Consider the following 18168-nt stretch of genomic DNA (forward strand, 5'->3'; position numbering starts at 1 on the left):
AACTTGTTCTGGCTTGTCTTTGTCCTGGCTTGTCTTTGTCCTGGACTATATTCATGGCCTGTAGGTTCCACCAGCTCTCTAATCCCTTGCACATTTTAGTCTGCTTTGTTGTTATATAGCTCAGAATCTACATAATTATAATGATTTTACTTCGTGTTGTTCAGAGAGAAGGCAGTTCTGCCTTTAGAGTGAGCTTCGCTTAGAGTAAAAAATAAACAGGACAACATATGTTAAGCCTGATAAAACAGTGCTCTGCCACTGTGCTTTGTCCCGCTAGGGTTACAGCAATGGCTTGTTTATCAGTGTTTTTCTTTTCTTACTGAATTTTGTGAATATCACTTCTTTGAAAAAATCTGCTCAGAGTAACAAGATTGACTGTAGATTTTTGGCACGCGCTCAAAATTGTTTGCTTGGCTGTGGTGGCGAGTTCCACTTTGTACTATGAAAGCAGTCGTTTCCTGCTCTGCACTACAGCAAAACGTTCTCTTTGGTTTTGCTGGCATGCAGCTTGCTGAACCTCCGTGTGCGGGAGGAGGGGAAGGGATGGGAAGTGGGATGGCACCAGCATTTCAGCAGTTTTGCCCGAGAGGGAGCTAACTGTCTACTATTAATGATCTGAAGGCATGTGATCTGGCTTCAGCACTGTCCTTCCCCCTCTGAGTTCAGCTTAGATGTCAGGAAAATCCAGGCAGCAGGGGATTCGGTTTGGCATCATGTCTGAAAAATGCAGTGGGAATGCAAGCCTTGGCTGTGCAATAGCTGTAGTTTCTGGGGGACAATGGATGCGCAGTTTCCTTGCTGAGACTGAAGGACCTGCAGTTAATTCCTGTTCCCTTCCCTTTCTTCCAGGGGCTGATAGTTCTTGGTGAAGCATCACCCCCTGATCCTGCAGTAGATGATGCATCCCGTCCCGTTAGTGCTGAAGTTAAGCTGGAGCCTGGGGCTGACCGGCTGGTAAGTGCCAGCAGCAGAAGTGACTGGGTCCACATTCATGAATTTCGGGTAGGGAAGGTTTGTCCTTTTAAGCTGCCATGGAGAGAGATGCTTGAACCATGTGTCTGGCATGGGACTGGCCTCCTGCAGAAGCACCTCACTGTGGGAACTTCACATGGGAATTGCTGATCTGTTGCTCTGTGTAGCTCGCCCCCTCCCAGATTATTTTGGGGTTAATAAACGATAGGATTTAAACACCTTTTAGAACAGAGTTCCTTGGGGTACCTTTGTAATATGCATTAGCATTTTGTGAAGCTTAAAAATCCTAACTAATCCTTTCCCTGTAGCAAAAAAGTACCTCAAACTGAGAGCAGCACAATTAGCAAAGGCTTCTGAAGATGTGGCTATTAATATCTGCCTGAGTGTTACCCCTTGGAAGGGGAACTAATGATTTCAGTGAGATGCACTGGAAACTATGCAGAGTGCCAGGTATTTATTATTTAATGCAGAAATGTAGGCCACAGACTAAAGGCTTGATCGTACTGTTCAGCCTGGCTGTGATTACTTTTGATCCTGTGGGACACATCGACGTATTAAAATAGAGGATTTTGAAGTTGTGGTGTAGTACTAAGAGAAGCTTCACTGCAATGGAGTGCTTGAGTTTCATAGACTAATATTCAATGTAGTTGATACAGATAAAAACTTACCTAGAAGTGACTGTAAAATTGTATTTTGAGTGTTTTCTCCTATCACTGGCAAGACTTTATCAGAGTTTTCCTGATACCAAACGATAATATGAAATACTGTGAAATTTTTCAACGCCGGACCGCAAAGGGGTTATTACAGGTGATTGTAATAAAATGTCTCCTTGCTTGACACTGGCTTTCAGATGTGCATTTGGAATTTAAGTCTTTAATTAGCAGATTAGCTGAGGCCAAAACTCTGCTGTGTAATTTGGTACAATGAACAGGTTTTGCTCACAGCTGAAATAGTAGATGGTCCTTCACATGAACACAGAGTCACGCTGGAGGAGCGACGGGAGGCTGGAGAGCCAGGATGACAGGGGCTGCTACAGATCATGATTGAATCACAAGCATTACGCAGTGTCTGGTTTTGAACAGTGATGTCCGTCTGTCATATGGCCCCCCTTTTCATGCTTTAACCCAAAAAGCGCTTGGAGAATAATAAACAAGCACAGTGACAGCGTGCTCCGATTCGCTTCAGAAATAGCAAGCTCCCGCACTGATGAATTGGCTGTTATTTGGGAGCTAATCTGTAAATGGCAGGCTGATAACGGAGATAAATGATCAAATTTAACAGTGATAGGAAGAATATTTTTTTCCTTATCTGTTTAAATCAAGATGTTTATCTGACATGAGTGTATTTTCAACCTGGGAATCTGCAGATGGAAGGACTGTGTCCCACCTGACTTTGTGCCTACATATAAAAGACATTTTCCATATACTTACAATGTCATCACATTGTCCTTTTTTAGATTGTTTTAGACATCATCTCTATATGTACAGAGTAGAAAACGTCTGTAGATTTCTGATGTATGGAAAAGAAAACGCTTGCTTGGCCGGTGCTGTCTGGTTTTGCTGCTCACAGCCGCCTCACTGTTGCTGTGTTTACTCATTTCCTGCATTGTCCCTTTTTTCATCCCTTTCACCTGGGGTGAGCTCTTCAGACAGAGGCTTCTGTTACTGCAGTGCTTGTGCGATGGAGATCCGATCTGTCTTAAAGGTCTTGGAGGTAACAGTGAGACAAATAATAGATACTGAGAGCAGTGAAGAGCAACATTTTAGGTGTAAAGCAGGCTGCAGTTTCCCACTTGGCACCTTCTCGTGGCTACTCCTGCAGCCATGCTTGCCATCTTGGAGCGTAACTCCTCCTGAAAAGGACTTTTTATTCCCCTTCCACACATGGTGGACACACACATCACTCCATGCTGCTAGCTTCTCTGCAGCAGTGCTGGAGGTGTCAGCCACCAGAAACACTGCCTCCAGGCACCCAGCTTCTACACCTTCCTGCTGGAGGGCTTGTGCTTAATCAGACTTGCTCCGTAAGGGTGGGGTGTTGAGTCAGAGCCTTGATCTGCTCGGAGCCAGAGATTAGCCCAGAGACCATTCCTGTTGCGTTAGGACACTTACTGGAAGGGTATCTCTTGGGCCTCTTCTGGAGAGGTGCTTATCATTTTGGCACTCTTTGGGCTGCTTCGAATTAGGCTTTTGGGTTTTTTGCCTTCCCCACCCTCCCCAAACTGGCAGAGTAAGAGACAGGTCTGCAACGTGGAGTAGGGGGAGGAATTCATGCTGTCTCACCCCCAGCTCCTTTTTGGATCTCATCCACTAGTGGGTACCTCCTTTGGCTGGTGTGAATGCAGGATACATGTCCTCGGGCATCAGCTTGATATGTGGGATGTGGCTGATAAGCCTTAGGAGGAGTTAATCCCATTGTCAGTGGAGGGAGGGGCTTTGCAAAGAAGGCCTGGGAATGTCTGTTGGGAACTGGAAGCTCAGTATGTGAATAAATATATTTGCCTGAAGATGGGAATAACGTGAAGAAGAACATGAAGAAATATCTCGGCTTGTTGATATTGGTTCATCGCTTGTATTGGTAATCTAGCAAGGGAGGTGCACTTAAAATTTTTAATAGTAAATGAGAAAAGATACTGATGGAGTGGCTTGGTAAGGCTTTTCCCTGCATTAGGGGTTTGTATCTACTAATAGGTGAATGTCTGAACCTGTCTGGTTTTGTTTGGGTTTTTTGGGAATAGGGGGGACATTTGTTGGGTCGTGACTACCTGCCAGCACACAGCTTCTTTACTGCCGTGAGAGCCCCTGGTAGTCTGCAGGCTCCTGGTTTCACGTGCAACAAGCAGGTGTGCTAAAGCTGAATCTTTGACGCCCTTCCCCAAGAGTCCTAGGGATCCGAAAGACCTGAACTTCCAGACCCCAGGCATAACCAAAACACAGAGAAGAGCTCAGTCTGGAGCATCGATGTGATCCCGGTGTGATGAATGCTCCTCTGGATCCCAGCCTGGCTGCCCAGCCAGCCCTAGAGGAAGGCACGGCATCGGGGGGTGCATCCAGGAGGAGCTGGTGCAATAGCTCTGCCTTTGCTCTGAACGCTGGAGATGTCAGCTCTTGCAGTCCTGCTCGTTGCCCCATTGCTCATGTCAGAGCCTTGTTAGGGTACACCCATCTTCAGTGTGATAAGGTGAGCCTGGGCTGTTTCTGATAAATAGACTTTGGATTGATGCTTTCCAGCTCCTCCGCAGGAAGCAGCGGGGTCACCCTCTATTCCTATCTTGAACCGCCAAGCCGGAGATAGCTCTTGGAGAAGAGGTTCCTCCTTTAAGACCCTTTCTGGAGAAGAAAATAAATACCCTATTTCAAAAGAGCTTATGAGTCATGTGTACCCGCCCTCCTGAACCGTGGGTGCCTCCGGCGGAGGTGTCATGTGAAGGCTCAGCCTTGCCAAGTCTCTGGAAACCAGAGGGAAAACGTTGAGCTCCTGCACTGACTTCACCTTGCCAGGGTGACGCGTTGTGCTTGCCTAACACTTCTGGCGCGATCTGATCTTGCCCCTATGTCTGTGCGCTCAGATCAAGTATCAGAGACAAGCCTGTCGGTCTGATCCTGTCTCTGCTCCCCCCCAGGAGAAACGTCTTTTTTAGCAGAAGTGTAGAAAACCCAGCAAAGTTCCTCAAATAGGCAACAGGCAGAAGTTGTCTGTGTTGTTAGAAGTTGCTCTTCCCTTGGTGAGTCAGGTCTCTGCTATTCTGGAAACCGTTAGTCCAGCACTGCCATAGCCTGATTTTAGTTGTTCATTGAGTTGGGGGAGTGAATGCAGGGAAGATTTTAATCAACGCAATACAGATACTTTTGAGATGGAGTATGTGACAAGCAGGGGGGCTGGCTGGCCATCTATGTAGATAAGTCAGGCCTTTTCTTTTGTCTTTTTTACTAGTACTTGAGCTGCACCACCACCCTTGTGTGCACGAAAGGGGAAACCCAGCTAGAGAGATACTGGCAGTGAGTGTAGGAAGTGCTGCACGAAGGAATAAACGAAGTTTAACCCCAGGGAGGAGGAAGAGTGTGTCTGAAAACAAAAAGAAGGGGCTGCAGGGATGAAACTGGGGGTGATGAGTGCCAGGGGTATGAAGAACCTGGACTGTGCTGGCACCTGCTGGGGTGGAGAGCAGGAATGTCACTGGCAGGAGGTATACAAAGCCAGTGTGTCCTTGGAAGCTGTGGTGAAAGTACCCCCTGTTGAGGCCACTTGCAGGGCAGTGGGAGATGGGCATCGTTCAGTGCTGCAGCCACACAGTAACTGCCACTCGCTGCAGAGCGAGGGGATTTGTATTTCAGACCTAAGGCATAAGGGATTGGGGAGCTCTGTGTCTTTAGCTTATTTTTTACTTACTTTTCCTCTGCCAGAAAGGTTTTTCCAGCTTTGTGTTTATCAGGCAGTTTTAGCTTTATAGGGTTGGCCTGCTTATATCCAAAAACCACAGCTTGTGTGCATACTCATTTAAAATACTTTTTAAAGTGCTATTTGGACTATGTTTGCACAGGTATTCAGTTAATGCAAATTCAGTTTTGCAAGTCTGTTCTCCTCTCCCTCTTCTCCTGTTTTCCCCCAAATTGCTTAGACAACAGCTTGCAGCCGTGTGGCTTAGAGCACAGCATCAAACTTCTGAAGACGCCTGCAAGGTTTACAGGTGGTTATGAACTTGTTTGCACTATTGAGACAAAATGCTAAAATCTCCTTAAAGACCTCAGCCTTTCATGCTCCTCAGTGGTTGCCTGGGGGGAATTGAAGTCCTTTGGTTCTTGCATTGAAAGTGCTGTTCTGTATCCATCCTCTTGCCAGAGCTGCTCCCTAAGAAGTCCTTACGTCTCCGGTCTCCTGTTCACATAGTGACTTCTGAACCCTTGTTTTGAAGTCCTGTGTGGAAACCCATGGCTACAGTGCAGAGTCCTCAACTAGAAACGGGGAATAAGAAAGTTGTGGCTATTTAAGAAGCTTTTTTTATTAATTTATGATCTTTCTCATCCTTCCTTAGAGTGTTTCTGGATCCCAGCCACTAGAGAACTCGGGTATTTCTGCTGCAAATACTCCTGAATCCCATCCCGCCAAGCCCTGTGGAGCACCAAGACCCGTCAATGGAGTTATTAACACGTAAGCTGCTTGCATATTATGAGAAGAGTCTGATTTTTATGATCTTTACTAAGTCCCACTGGAAACCAGCCTGTGACGTGCTGGTTGGTAGTTACTGGGTTGGTAACGGTGTAAATGGTCTCTTTTTTAAAAAAGCATGGTAGTAGATCATGCTTGGAAACACTCTGGAGGAGATTGCTTGCTTGAGGTTTTCTGCTGCATTGTTTTTCTGAAAATGGTATTAAACTGAGCTGTGTTTACATGAACAAGCCCTGCAGGCAACCATGCAATGAGCATGTTCAAAACTGTTTCTTTATGGGTATTTTTAATACGCTTGCAAATTGTATGATTCAAAGGTACTGGTGGCCCGCTTGCAATTATTTTGCAGAAGTGTATGTAACCACCAGCCCACTTTTCTGGAGATACTGAGGTACCCAAATCCCATTGATTTTGGGAGTAGGACTTCCTAAATTCTTTGTTTCTCCAGGCTGTTTCTGTTGAGAAAGTCTTTAAGTGGGTAAATGGAAACAAGTGAAAGAAATTCTCCTGTGCTACAGGATGATTTCAGGGTTAAACCACTTGAAAACGCTTGAACACGTGGTGCTTCAAAGTTCTGATAGTGGCTAGAGAAGCATTGCTGGAACCATTGCACTTGCTTAGTACCTTGAGGAGGGAGGGATGCTGCACTAGTGCAGTGTGAGCAAGCGTAGAAAGCACCATTCCACTAACTCATTGCTACAGCTGAAATACTGCAGGCTATAACAGAGCCCTTTATATGCCTGTAGCCTTTGAACTGCAGAGCCTTAGACCACAGGGCTTTAATGTTTCACATTTTTAGAAATTAAACACTTGTAAAATATACATGAAAAAGTTACATAGATGAAGAGCTGCGCTGGTATTTGGTAGGTGCCATGACGTATTGATGCCACGGTAGGGCAGGGTTACTGCATGTGGACAGGAAAATCCTTTGTATGTAAAGCAGAAAGGTTAGTGTTAACCTTGCACCTTTCTGGTGTCACCACTGAGAGTTGTTAGAGGTATAGTTCTCAAATATTAATCAGAATCGAGTTTACATTGAGGTTAAATATTTTTTCTAGAAAATTATATTCTCTGTCTTGTGCTTCCTGGCATTTAGACTCCTGAGAACCTGTTGTATTAAGATACCCTGAACTGTAATTTTAAGGGATGCTGAATTCTAGGATTAAAGCTGTTCAGGTCTAGAGTGGCTTTTGGTCTTGCTTGTGTTTGGCTTTACGTGCTATTTTTTGTTCAGAACTTCCAAAGGTATTTTTTTAAAGGATCAGTGGTGGGAGAGTGTGGAAAGCGACCAAAGTAAAAGCAAAAATTAGAGTTGGCTTAATAAAAGCTACTGCCTCATGAAACTGCAATGCTTTAAACTCAGCTTAGAGTGTTTGCTAAGATCTGAATCGTGAACCTGGCTGGTACTGCTGGGTAACGTGGGATGGTTGAATGAGTAACAGTATCTTTCTTACTCTCCTCTCCTCTACCTCTTCTCTTCTCGGGCAGTCTTCAGCCTGGCCTGGCAGAACATGCTCAGGGAGATGGCCAGGAAGCTGAGGAGCTCTTGCATAAAAAGCAACGACTGAACATGGTTTCTTCATCTTCGGATGGAACGTGTGTAGCAGCTCGCACTCGCCCAGTACTGAGCTGTAAGAAGCGACGACTTGTTCGACCTAGCAGCATTATGCCCCTTTCCAAAAAGGTTAGTGCTGTTTGTTTTTTTGATGCAGTATATGGCTAAAGCTGCACACCAAAGAGCCTGATGTACTGATGTGTTGGTCCAGTGTGCCTTTGCTTTTTGCATGAAGAGGTCTCCCTGCTTTGGGAACATTTGTGGTTATTAAGACAGGAAAAATAATGGGGAGGAAGAGGACAGTGAGGCTTCAAAGGCTGTTGGAGAAATGAAGGAGAAGCTTTTAATTTGTTAGAAGACTTTTATTAGCTGGAAGACTTTTATTAGCTGTCACTGAGGAGGGGAGATACTGAACTCTGATGTGGGTTTTCTTTTCTAAAACCAACCAGTCTGAGGTGAACTTCAGGCTGGGTAGTTCAATATGGCACAGTCTGAGCAATTGAAAGAAGCTCTGAAAAGTCAAGTATCAGGAAACCTTAACTCTGAGCACAGGAATTAACACAGCCCCAGGAACTCGCTGCTACTTGCTCAAAGAAAAACTACAGTTGTCTGACCAGGCATATGTGGGATGTCTTGCAAAAGGCCTGCCAAGGTGATCGTGTTCACTTCTGCTGCTTAAGTTTGGAAATTACTGAATGCCATGACTATTCCTAGTTTTGTTTTCTTCTTTTTTCTTTCTTTTTTTTTTATTTTATATTCCTCTGCCTTATGCAGAATTCAGTTAAGTGGAAATACTATTTATTGCCTGTATGAGGAAAGGCCGTGCTTCATTAAATTTCTCTTAGGAATGCCATAAACTGTCAGCTGGAGGATGGATAGTTAGAAGTTGAGGGAATAAGGACCTTTTTTGTGCATGCAGCTTTCATGATTGCAGAACCATAGGTGGCAAAAAGCCACTTACCTTTGAGTTAAAAGTGTTTCAAGTCAAACTTTACCCCAAAGATTCTGGGGTTTTCACTCTGTAGGTGCTGGAGTTTTAAAGAGAAGCTCAAAAAGCAACATTTTTCTGAGCAAAGTAGATTCTCACTCAGCTGAGTTAGCTTTAACTGATTACTTGTTTGCAGTTTCATCTGGGGTATTTCTGGTAGAGCTCTGCAGTGACAGCTTGGAAGATCTTCAGTGATTTGGAAGTTTATGAACCATCTCATAGGTGATGCTGACTTGTGCACTCAGTGTTTGAAGAAGTGGCTGTTAGTTCTGTGTTAGATCTTGACTGTAGTCTTCAAATACATTTGATAATCAGAGGTGGTTCAGAAGAGCAATTCCAAAGGATGGACGATGTGCCAGATAGCAGAGGATTTCTGTGGACTCCTCCAGTTATTCAAGAGAAAGCTGAGTGATGGCTAGGTCATTGTCCAGACATACCATGTCCAGTTGACCACACTCTTCTGTCTAGCACAAAGTGGTTGTGGATTGCTGCGACCAGAAATCACAACCAGGAGAGTTCACTGCTTCAACAGAGATCATCCATAAGTGTGCCTACTGTTTTACAAAATCTGAATACAACATCACTTGAAATTTTTAACTTGGGAGATGTCCTGTAGAAAAGAAAAGTGGCTTAAAGGTTGAGTGGGACTGTAGCCTACATTGGGTTGGAAACAGGACTGGTCTTGTGGAACAGGATGGGAAGGGGTCTCCTGCAGTCAACCGCAGCATCCCCATGCCTCAGAGCAGACTGCTTTATCCTTACACTGTGCCAGATGGTTTGTCTAAACCTCCTTAGGCAAGCTATTTGAGTGCTTAGCTAGTCTTGTCCAAACAAACCAAACTTTCTAATATAAGCTGACTTGGCTGCCATTTAAAGTCATTACCAGTAGTCCAAGTCCTGGTATAGACTGGTCAGCTCCCCTAGTTGCTTCAGAAGCTCTCCCTGAAGTGTGAAAGTTGATGTGGTAATTCTTAATATGGTCACCTGTACACTTAACACGCCATGGGTCTTTCTGATTTTGCACATAGGATGGGGTTTTTTACCTTGTAATTTTTTTGTTGTTTTCCTCTCTGTTTGATGCTCGCATTTCTTAAATATGTGCCCAAAACTGGGTGCAGCCCTCCAGCTCACATGTTAGCAATGCCGAGCAGAGTGGCAGGATTACCTCATGTGTGTTGCACAGGCGTCCTGTTTATAAAGCCCTGTGGGGTGTTAATTCTCAGTAATGGTACAACACTGCTGATTCATGCTCATTTTCTGATCCATAACAACCACCAGATCCTCTGGGCAGAACTGCTGCTCAGTTACGTCTTCCTCCTCTTCACTGGGCACTGAAGTGTCCACTTGTTCCATTTGCCCTCAGTGAATTACATTTGATTTATTTTAGATCATTTCTCTTAATTTGTAACCATGAGTGGGTTTCCAGCTCTTTCCTTCAAGATGCTTGCAGCCCTTCCCAGTTCTAGTGTTATTTGCTAAGGCTTAAGGATATTATCTCTTCCATCATTCATATCATTAATGGAAATTATTTGAGTAATACTAGACTCAGGACAGACTTCTGCATGATCCAGTTTGATACTTCTTTCCATTTTGATGGGGAATCATAGTTTGCTGTCTCTGTATGAGATTTACATCCAGTTGTGCATCTGCCTACAGTGGTTTCATATAAATGAAGTCTATATAAAGTCCATAAATCTGTGAACTGAAAAGTCTGTCCTGGTTTAAGAAACAAGGTTGAAAAACACCCTTTTTCACCCTGTAAAGATGTCCCTGTAAGTGTCAGCTCATGGCATATAGTCATGGCTCTCTGACCCATCTGAACTCAAAAAGCCTTTTTTTCCCTCTCTGACAACTGAATTGTGCTGCCTCATGATTTTTATAAATGAGGTTTCAACCTATATAAAATTAAACACTTTTAGTCGAATTTAGTAGATGTTAAACTGTCTGTGGTGGTGAGTAGTAGTTTTCAGTTGTGTTTATGCAAAGTGAAAGTGTCCTTTTATGAGTCCAGACTAAATGAACAGGTTTTACACAAAGTATTAAAAAAAACCCCAAAACAACAGCCTTTAGGATGTTTTTTATGAGCTGCCAAAGGGGAACATGTGAAGAGAGCCCTTAGTTAGACATCTTGACCTCTGATATGTTCACACTATTCTCTGTCCCCTTTCCAGGTCCATCGTAATAGCCTGGTGCGATGTAGCTGTGATGTGAACCCTTCATGTGCTCTGTGTGGCACTCGAAGCTCGACAACTCTGGAAATCCAGTATGATGCCCCTTTGCTGGAGCGCCTCTCCCAACTGGACTCATGTATTCATCCTGTCTTATCATTCCCAGATGGTAAGCACAGCACCCACAAAGCTGCCAGGGTTATTGTGAAACTGGTCTTGAGATGGGTTGCAAGGGATGCTTGGAGGTGCTCCAGAGCCTCCTTGTGCATCTTGGGCTTCCAGAAGAAGTGCAGATGTGCTTGGGTATGACCAAGTTTGTTGGTCTGCAGGTATTTTTAGGAGTAGAGCATTTACTGGAGTGGAAGGGTCTGGGAAAGCATTACACCTGAAGGCTGCTCTGCTATGAATCTGTGTTACAGGAACCTGACCTGAAGCATCACTAGGGGTGGAAAAACCAAGCAGTGCCTGGGAGTCTGTACTGGGACAGACCTGGGTCTTAGGCTGGTGGTTTTGTTGCTGTAAACCACTTGAGAAAGACTTGCTTCCGTAGAGTTTATTCATCTGTATAAAATTATATGTGGAATGGTTTAAGTCACCGGAAATTGTTTTGACCTTGTAAGGAATTGTAAATGATCTTCCGTGGTTCAGAGGGTGCAGTAAGAAGGGATGTTCCCGTTAAGGCACTCGTTTCCCTGTGTTACGGTATCAGGGTTAATCATCATTAAAGTAATAACTAACCAACCCTGACTGTAGGGTATTCACAGATTTCATGTGTAGGGACTTTTCCCAAGGGAAAAGAAGTAGTTTCCAGAGTCTTTTGCTTCCTAAGCTGCCAGATTAAATACAAGCCTGTTCTTTGACGAAAAGCTCTTGACTTGCATGGCATTGATGTCCATCTGTCGTCTTTTTCCTCTGATCACAAAATATAGAACCACGAATGATAGGAACTGGTACTTTTATCAGGAGAGCCAGGCAGTAAATAGATCATAGTGGTACCTTTCCTTGGTAGGAGTGTCTGGCTACTTGAGGTGTAAAACACCGCTGGTAATGCTGGGAGGAAGGTGTGTGTCCCTGCTTCTCATGAGGATGTAAAGTGGTTGGTCCAGGTTAAGACACTGCGCTAATCTGTGTGTTTGGGTCTCAATTCCAGCTTTGCACAAACTTTGTGTGACAGTGGGAAATGCATGGAGTGTCTGGGAGCAATTAGTCTGGCATCTTTCACTAGAACTATATTTAAAACAGACCAAAATAGTAAATTGGTGCTATTTTTAAAAACCATATCTCTCCCCCTCCCTGCCCCAAAAAAACATCTCTGTTAAGGAATGCTAAAGGAACTGAACGCACTGAACTCCTGAAGCAGAAATTTATTTCCTGACTTCACAACACGTGTAATCCTCTGTCTATAGTGTTAAGTCTAATACCCTAGGAAGTGGTGAGAAAACCTGTTGTGTACTATTGCAACATGGCCACCAGGCAAATTATCCAGTATTCACTTTCCATTTTCTTAGGGTCAGCTGCAGCCAGTTCACATGGTAAAAGATCCATTCTGGCTGCATGAGATTAAAAATTTTGTTTTTAAAACTATACAGTGTAAAGCTTAAAACACCTCTACAGAAATACCCATTCCCCCCGCCACCTCCTTCCTTCAGATTAACCTAGTTTTGCTAGGGTTGCTTTTGGGGGATGGGTATTCTTTTCTATCCAAACGAAAAGCCAGGTAGCGTGTTCAGGTAGGGAAATTACTCTGCCTGGCGTTGTTAGTCTGCATCAAGGTGTCTCCCTGCCTGAGTATTAATCCAGTTTGCTGTTGGTGCTCCCCCATGATTATTTTTGGGGCTCACCTTGAAAGCCAACTGGCTGGGTCGATGGGCAGAGGCTGAATTATGACTTTCTGGAGGAGCTTGTGAGGTTGTTAGATGGAGCCTGGCCTTAGAGCTATGAGCATGTGCTGACTTTCACTTTGAGCCTGTCTCTCCGGAGCTCTCCGGTGCCAGCAGCCGAGGATCTCGGGTGCAGTTTGCCAAGGGCAAAATTGCCAGGCACCCGCAGGAGGAATAAAGATCATTTATTCTTCTGGCAAGTGGGGCGCAGGCATCACGGCTTTTAACCCGTTGGACTTGCGCTTTGTAAGCGCTTTGTCCCCTTCCTTTCAGGGTTTTTTTTTTTGTTTTTTTTTCTGGTTCATCTCATTTCTTGCTGGGAATTTTCAGATGATGTAATAACCTTGGTGGGGAGGATGAGAGCCGGGGCTCTCGGGCTCAGTGTGGTTGCCATCTGCCGGTCCCTGGGAGGCCTGCACCGCTCGGCCGAGGAGGAGGAGGAGGAGGAGGAGGAGGAGGAGGAGGAGGAGGAGGAGGGGAGGAGTGATGGTGTTGCTTGCTGCACAGACTCTGGTGCAACCAGTGCTGACAGCAGGACAGTGACAAGCCAGCAAATAACTCATTTTCTGCTGACGTTCTGCTTGAATTTTTCCCCTCCCTCTGACCTGTCTTCTCCTTCCACAGATGTGGGGGCTGCTGGGTTGGGATGAATTTTCAGAAGAAAGCAAAAAATTGACAGAGAAGAGCCCATTTTCCCAAAGTCAGACCACTTCAACACAGTGATTTTGCAGCCTCGCTGGCCACATCCTTAAAGGACTGGCTTGGCCCCTTACTCTTCTTTTGCTCCCCAAACCAGTAGTGGTGGCCAAAGAGCTGCCGTTGCACTGTGATAGCCCTTCCTTAGCAAATGGATGGGGCTAAACCAGAGCTTTAACCGTCAAGGTACTTGAAATGCAGCTGTCCTGGCTTTTTCCTGAGAGTCAAATTCCCCCTATTAATAACAGCCGACTCCAGCCCCTGCTCTGCCAGCTCTCTCCATCCTCTTTGCCTGCCTGGATCTGCTGGGGCTTTCCAGTCCCTGGAGTTGGTGGGGAAATGTTGGGGAGGGGTTTTTATATCAGCCATTGAGACTACTGATGGGGCCTGAATCTCTGCCACTTGCCCTCTGAGATTATCTAGATGCGGTTTCTAAATCCCACGGCAGCTCCTAATTGCCTTCACGTCCCCTCTGCAGGCGCAGAGTGAGGAGCTTTATTCCTTGTGCAGGGCCTGGGAAGGTTCATCTCTGCTCAGAGCTGTTTCAAAGTCCCTGTGAAAATGTCATGTGAGCTGGAGAGATGTGGGGGAGGGATGTTTGTACTACTGATGCTCATCTTAGAGCTTTTAACTCCTAGTTGTGGCAACGTGAGTTTGCATTGAGCTGCGTGTCCTGCTGGCAACAGTCTGCTGGTCTGTACTGGGGGAGGAGAGCAGATGGGTGGCATGTCAAACCACAAATGTTGGTGTATAATGATCTTACAGGTGTAGTCGGAGAAGATAAATTCATGTCTCAGTAGTTCTCCTGTTAACCCTAAAGGTTTTAATGCTTTTCTGAACTAGGAATTTGGCTTTCAGGTATATAAAAGAGAGCTGGGTCTTGGAGGAGACTTACGCAGCAGTATTTGGTGATCAAATCTGAAGTTTGAAGCTATGAGTATGAAAGAAAGGCTTATTTGTGGGACTCCTGAGGCTGGAGTAGTTTGCTACTCCAGTTAACGGTTTTTATAGTCTACCTTAGCCTATCTGCACAAGAAATACACTGAATAATCTCGTTAGCTTTCTGTATTTTGGCTAAGGTCAGGAGTGCATGTCTGTATGGGATTTGGGAGAAACAAAGCTTGAGGAACGTGAGCAAATGTAGCATCTGCCAAATTTCACAGCAGTACAGCATACTTTTGCTCGTTGTGAGACAGCAGGATTAAATAGGGACAGGTACTCTGGATTACTGTGATCTGTGGTATGCACAGAAACTTCAGGTTTGAAATGCATCAGTTACCCAGATAATTACCTGTGAGTTTGCCTGCTCACAAATGTCTGTGTGACCCATCCCCTGCCTGGGGAGCTCCCGGTGAGCAGCAGTACCTCTGCTCTTTGAGCCTCTGAAGTGTGCTTACTTAACACAACTTTCGTTAGATGATTGAGGTGCCACATCAGGCAGATTAACGTCGTACAGGACTTGGTTGGCTTTTGGCTTGACCTGAAATTGAGGATTTAAGCTGAATTTCTCTCCTCCAGCCCATACCTCTGTAGATTTGATGTGCTGACATATCTCAGATTCTTGGAAGTCAGATCTGAGATAGCAGAATTGAGCGTGGCAGTACATGAGATACGTTCAGTGGTAAAGACACATGGTTTTTCTGACAAAGACTTCATTCTGCTGCTGGGATACACTTGAGCTGTGAATCCTGTAGGAATGTCCTTCTCTCAAAGAGCTTCAGATTAGAAATGTTGGGTCTAACATTGCAGGTCCTCCCTGAATGTGAGGAAGGCATAGGCAAGCCTGGGTTTTACAGTTGATGCCTGTATATTTGTCAAAGGCTGTTCTTCTTGGGGGACTGGGAGAGGATTACAGAACCGCAGCTTTCTGGTGCATAATTTAGTTAATTTGAATGCCGTGTTTTGTATCCCTCTGCAGATGTGCCGACGAGCCTGCACTTCCAGAGCATGTTGAAATCGCAGTGGCAGAACAAACCCTACGAGAAAATTAAACCTCCCAAAAAGCTCTCGCTCAAGCATAGAGCCCCCATGCCTACCAGCAGCCTGTCTGACCCTGCTCGCAAGGACCGCCACAAGCTGGTGAATTCGTTCTTCACTGCTGCCAGTAAGTGTCCTCCCTGCCTCTGCCGCGTGCAGAAACGTTGCCCGGTTCTGCACCTAACAGCTGTGCAATCCGGGAGGAGAGAGGAGGAGGATAACCTTCAAATTCAGCTCTCAGGGGTGATGCCATGATATCACAGGCCAGGGCTGAAGGTGAAGTGTGTGCAGGTTGTGAAGTTCAGGCTGGTCTCAGTTCGTAGGGACCTCTTCTTGATCAGTCTGAGGCTGTGCTCATGCTGGCACGGGCAGTACTACAGCTCGTTCTGCTCTGAGCACATCTCTCCAGCGCCCTGATGGTGTTGAGCCCGACCTGTCTGGATTTATGGAGCTGGTAAACTCTGCCTGAGTCTCCTGTGCCAACAGAAAGAGAGGTGAAAACTGGCGTTTCATAGCTCTTTCTCTGTTCCCCTCCTCAGAGCGCTCACATCAAAAAATCCAACCAGACAAAGCACACAGGCCGCCTTTAGACGATTTTACGGCCGTGTCCAAGGCCGAGAGAGCGCCAGAGCGCTCGCTTGTCCAGCCTCCTGCATATGACAAAAAGCGATTGCGAGACTGCTCATCTGAGAGGAGTGAAGGTAGGCTCCCACGGCCAGGTCTCTCGGGGGGAGCTTGGGCTTTGCTGCATATCCAGCCTATCTCCCCCTTCAGCCTCGGAGAAGGGGGAACGCACTGCTTCTGGGCCTTGTCGCCACCACAGCAATGCCTCGTGTGCTCTAACTGCTTCTTCCCCCAGGGCCTCTCAAGCTGGCAGCCGCCATCAGAAGGTGCTTCTCTTTCATGCAAAGTGCTCCTCAGCACTGGCCATTTCTGGTGCACATGGTCCTTTTCTATCCACCACCACCCCCCCTTTGGGTTTTTTGCTAATGTCATTCTTAATTTTCTCCCGCTCTCCTTGTGTAGTGTTGAAGCATCACACGGACGTCGGTGGCCCAAGCTACTTGTCAGCAGCTGCAACCCCCACCCCTCACAGCCCTATAGCGCGGCAACTGTCCACCTCCTCGGAAGGCTCTGCTCCTGCCAGCACGAGTTCACAGGGCACCTCCAGCACAGCCGTAAGTACCTAGTGCCTTTCTGGAGAGGTTCCTGAGCTCAATTCCATCATGGGGTCTCAGCTTTTGAGCAGTTCGGGCATCTTAGGCTTGAGAGTGCTTAGTATTTCTCTTACCATGCTGGACCTGTTGGTTCAGCTGGTGGTAGGGTTGCTGGCCCTCTTTTTCACTCTGACTTTGGGTCTGGCTGGGGTTCCTGGATTGACGTTGGCTGTGTAGAGAGCCAGTCAGCTGCGTTTACAGGTTTACTGTCAGCTCAGTAACTGCTGGTAAATGTTGCTGTTCTCAGGAGTCCCCTGGCTTTGCTTCATGTCTGGGTTTTGGTTTCTGAAGTTGTCTGGGGATGGCAGTGAGAGGAGCCCAAGAGCTGAGCCCCAGCAGTTGCTTAACTTACTGTCTTCTGGACACTCTCAGCCTCCTGAAATGCTGAAGGATGACAGGATTTGAGACCTTTATGAAGCTTTGTCTAAAAGCTGTCAGTGAGCAGGACCGTAACTCCCCCCCACTGTGCTCTGGGTCAGACCAATGAAACAGCCCCTCCACCAGACATCATCCATCTTACCAGTGCCTGACCCATGTTAACAGAAGCCCTTGAATAAAGGGCTGAATTCTGCTGAACTCTTAAGAGTCCAGTGAAGAATCTGGCCTATGTCTGGCCACTCCGGTTAGTAGTTTGTGCCACAGCCTAAGCTGCGTGTGACCCAGGGATAATGGAGCAGGTCTCCTCAAATCCTGATGGTGAAATCAGGGTGGTTAAGAGGCATCTGTCCATGGCATTGCTGAGGGCACTACTTCCAGCATAACCTTGTGCACCCTTGTCCTTGCTCCAAGCTTGTTGCTCTGGGGCTGCCAGGTCCCGGCTGGGTTCCTTCACTGTGGAGTTTGCTGTTCCGTCACCAGCTGCGACATCAGTGAAGCACTCTGTGATGGTACGGGGTGTCTAAAGAATCCAATGAGCAGCAGTAGTTTGTCTTAAATGTGCTAGGTGTTTTGGAGAAGAGGACATCTCAGGAGCTCCAGTGCGTCAAGATGACATTTCTTTGTGCTTCACACACATCTTTTGGTCTTCTCTTGCTGATTTTTCTGCTGCTCTTTCACAAGCTCATTCAGAAAAGCAAGATGAAGTGTCTTCTCTTTGGTGGCTGAGTCCAGCAAGAGCATTGTGGGCGCTGGGCTCTGGGCTCAAAGGTCCGGGTCCTGGGTTGAATCGTTTGAGTCTGGCACAGGTCTGCATGTGCTCCCCAGCCGGTGCGTCAGGCCTCACTGTCGATAGTGACACGTTAGAATTTCCTTGACGCTGTAACAATAGTTGCCCACCTGTTCCGTCCTCATCCAGCTTCACATGAGTCCTGCGGCTTGGCTGTGACAGGTCCCTGGCAGTTGTGTTCCCACATGTTTTTACACTGAAAGCCACAGGAATCAAAGGAGATGGAGAACATGGTAAATTGCAGGTGACTCCGTTAGGAAGATGGGCCATTTGCCTATCAAGCTGATCCATGAGGATTCATGTCGCTGTACCATCAGTGCTGCTGTCACAGGTTTGGGGGAGGCTTTTGGATAGACAGATGGTAGGAGAGCACCCAGTGTTCAA

The 18168-nt window shown here is 46.2% G+C and overlaps 1 protein-coding gene across 4 annotated transcripts in view; it reads left to right on the forward strand.

The window, feature by feature from the left end:
* Nucleotides 1-18168, forward strand: part of KANSL1 (KAT8 regulatory NSL complex subunit 1) — a 101310-nt gene that overhangs the window by 74810 nt on the left and 8332 nt on the right. For 2 of the 4 annotated variants that reach the window (XM_075036284.1, XM_075036283.1), the window contains exons 4-10: nt 850-954; nt 6005-6120; nt 7627-7822; nt 10853-11018; nt 15344-15529; nt 15942-16103; nt 16429-16580. In XM_075036284.1, the coding sequence (XP_074892385.1) occupies nt 850-954; nt 6005-6120; nt 7627-7822; nt 10853-11018; nt 15344-15529; nt 15942-16103; nt 16429-16580 (1083 nt within the window). The remainder of the gene's footprint in view (nt 1-849; nt 955-6004; nt 6121-7626; nt 7823-10852; nt 11019-15343; nt 15530-15941; nt 16104-16428; nt 16581-18168) is intronic. The other 2 variants (XM_075036286.1, XM_075036285.1) reach the window with 2 other exon arrangements.

Source organism: Buteo buteo, chromosome 9, assembly GCF_964188355.1.
Source record: "Buteo buteo chromosome 9, bButBut1.hap1.1, whole genome shotgun sequence".
NCBI classification, from domain to species: Eukaryota; Metazoa; Chordata; class Aves; order Accipitriformes; family Accipitridae; genus Buteo; species Buteo buteo.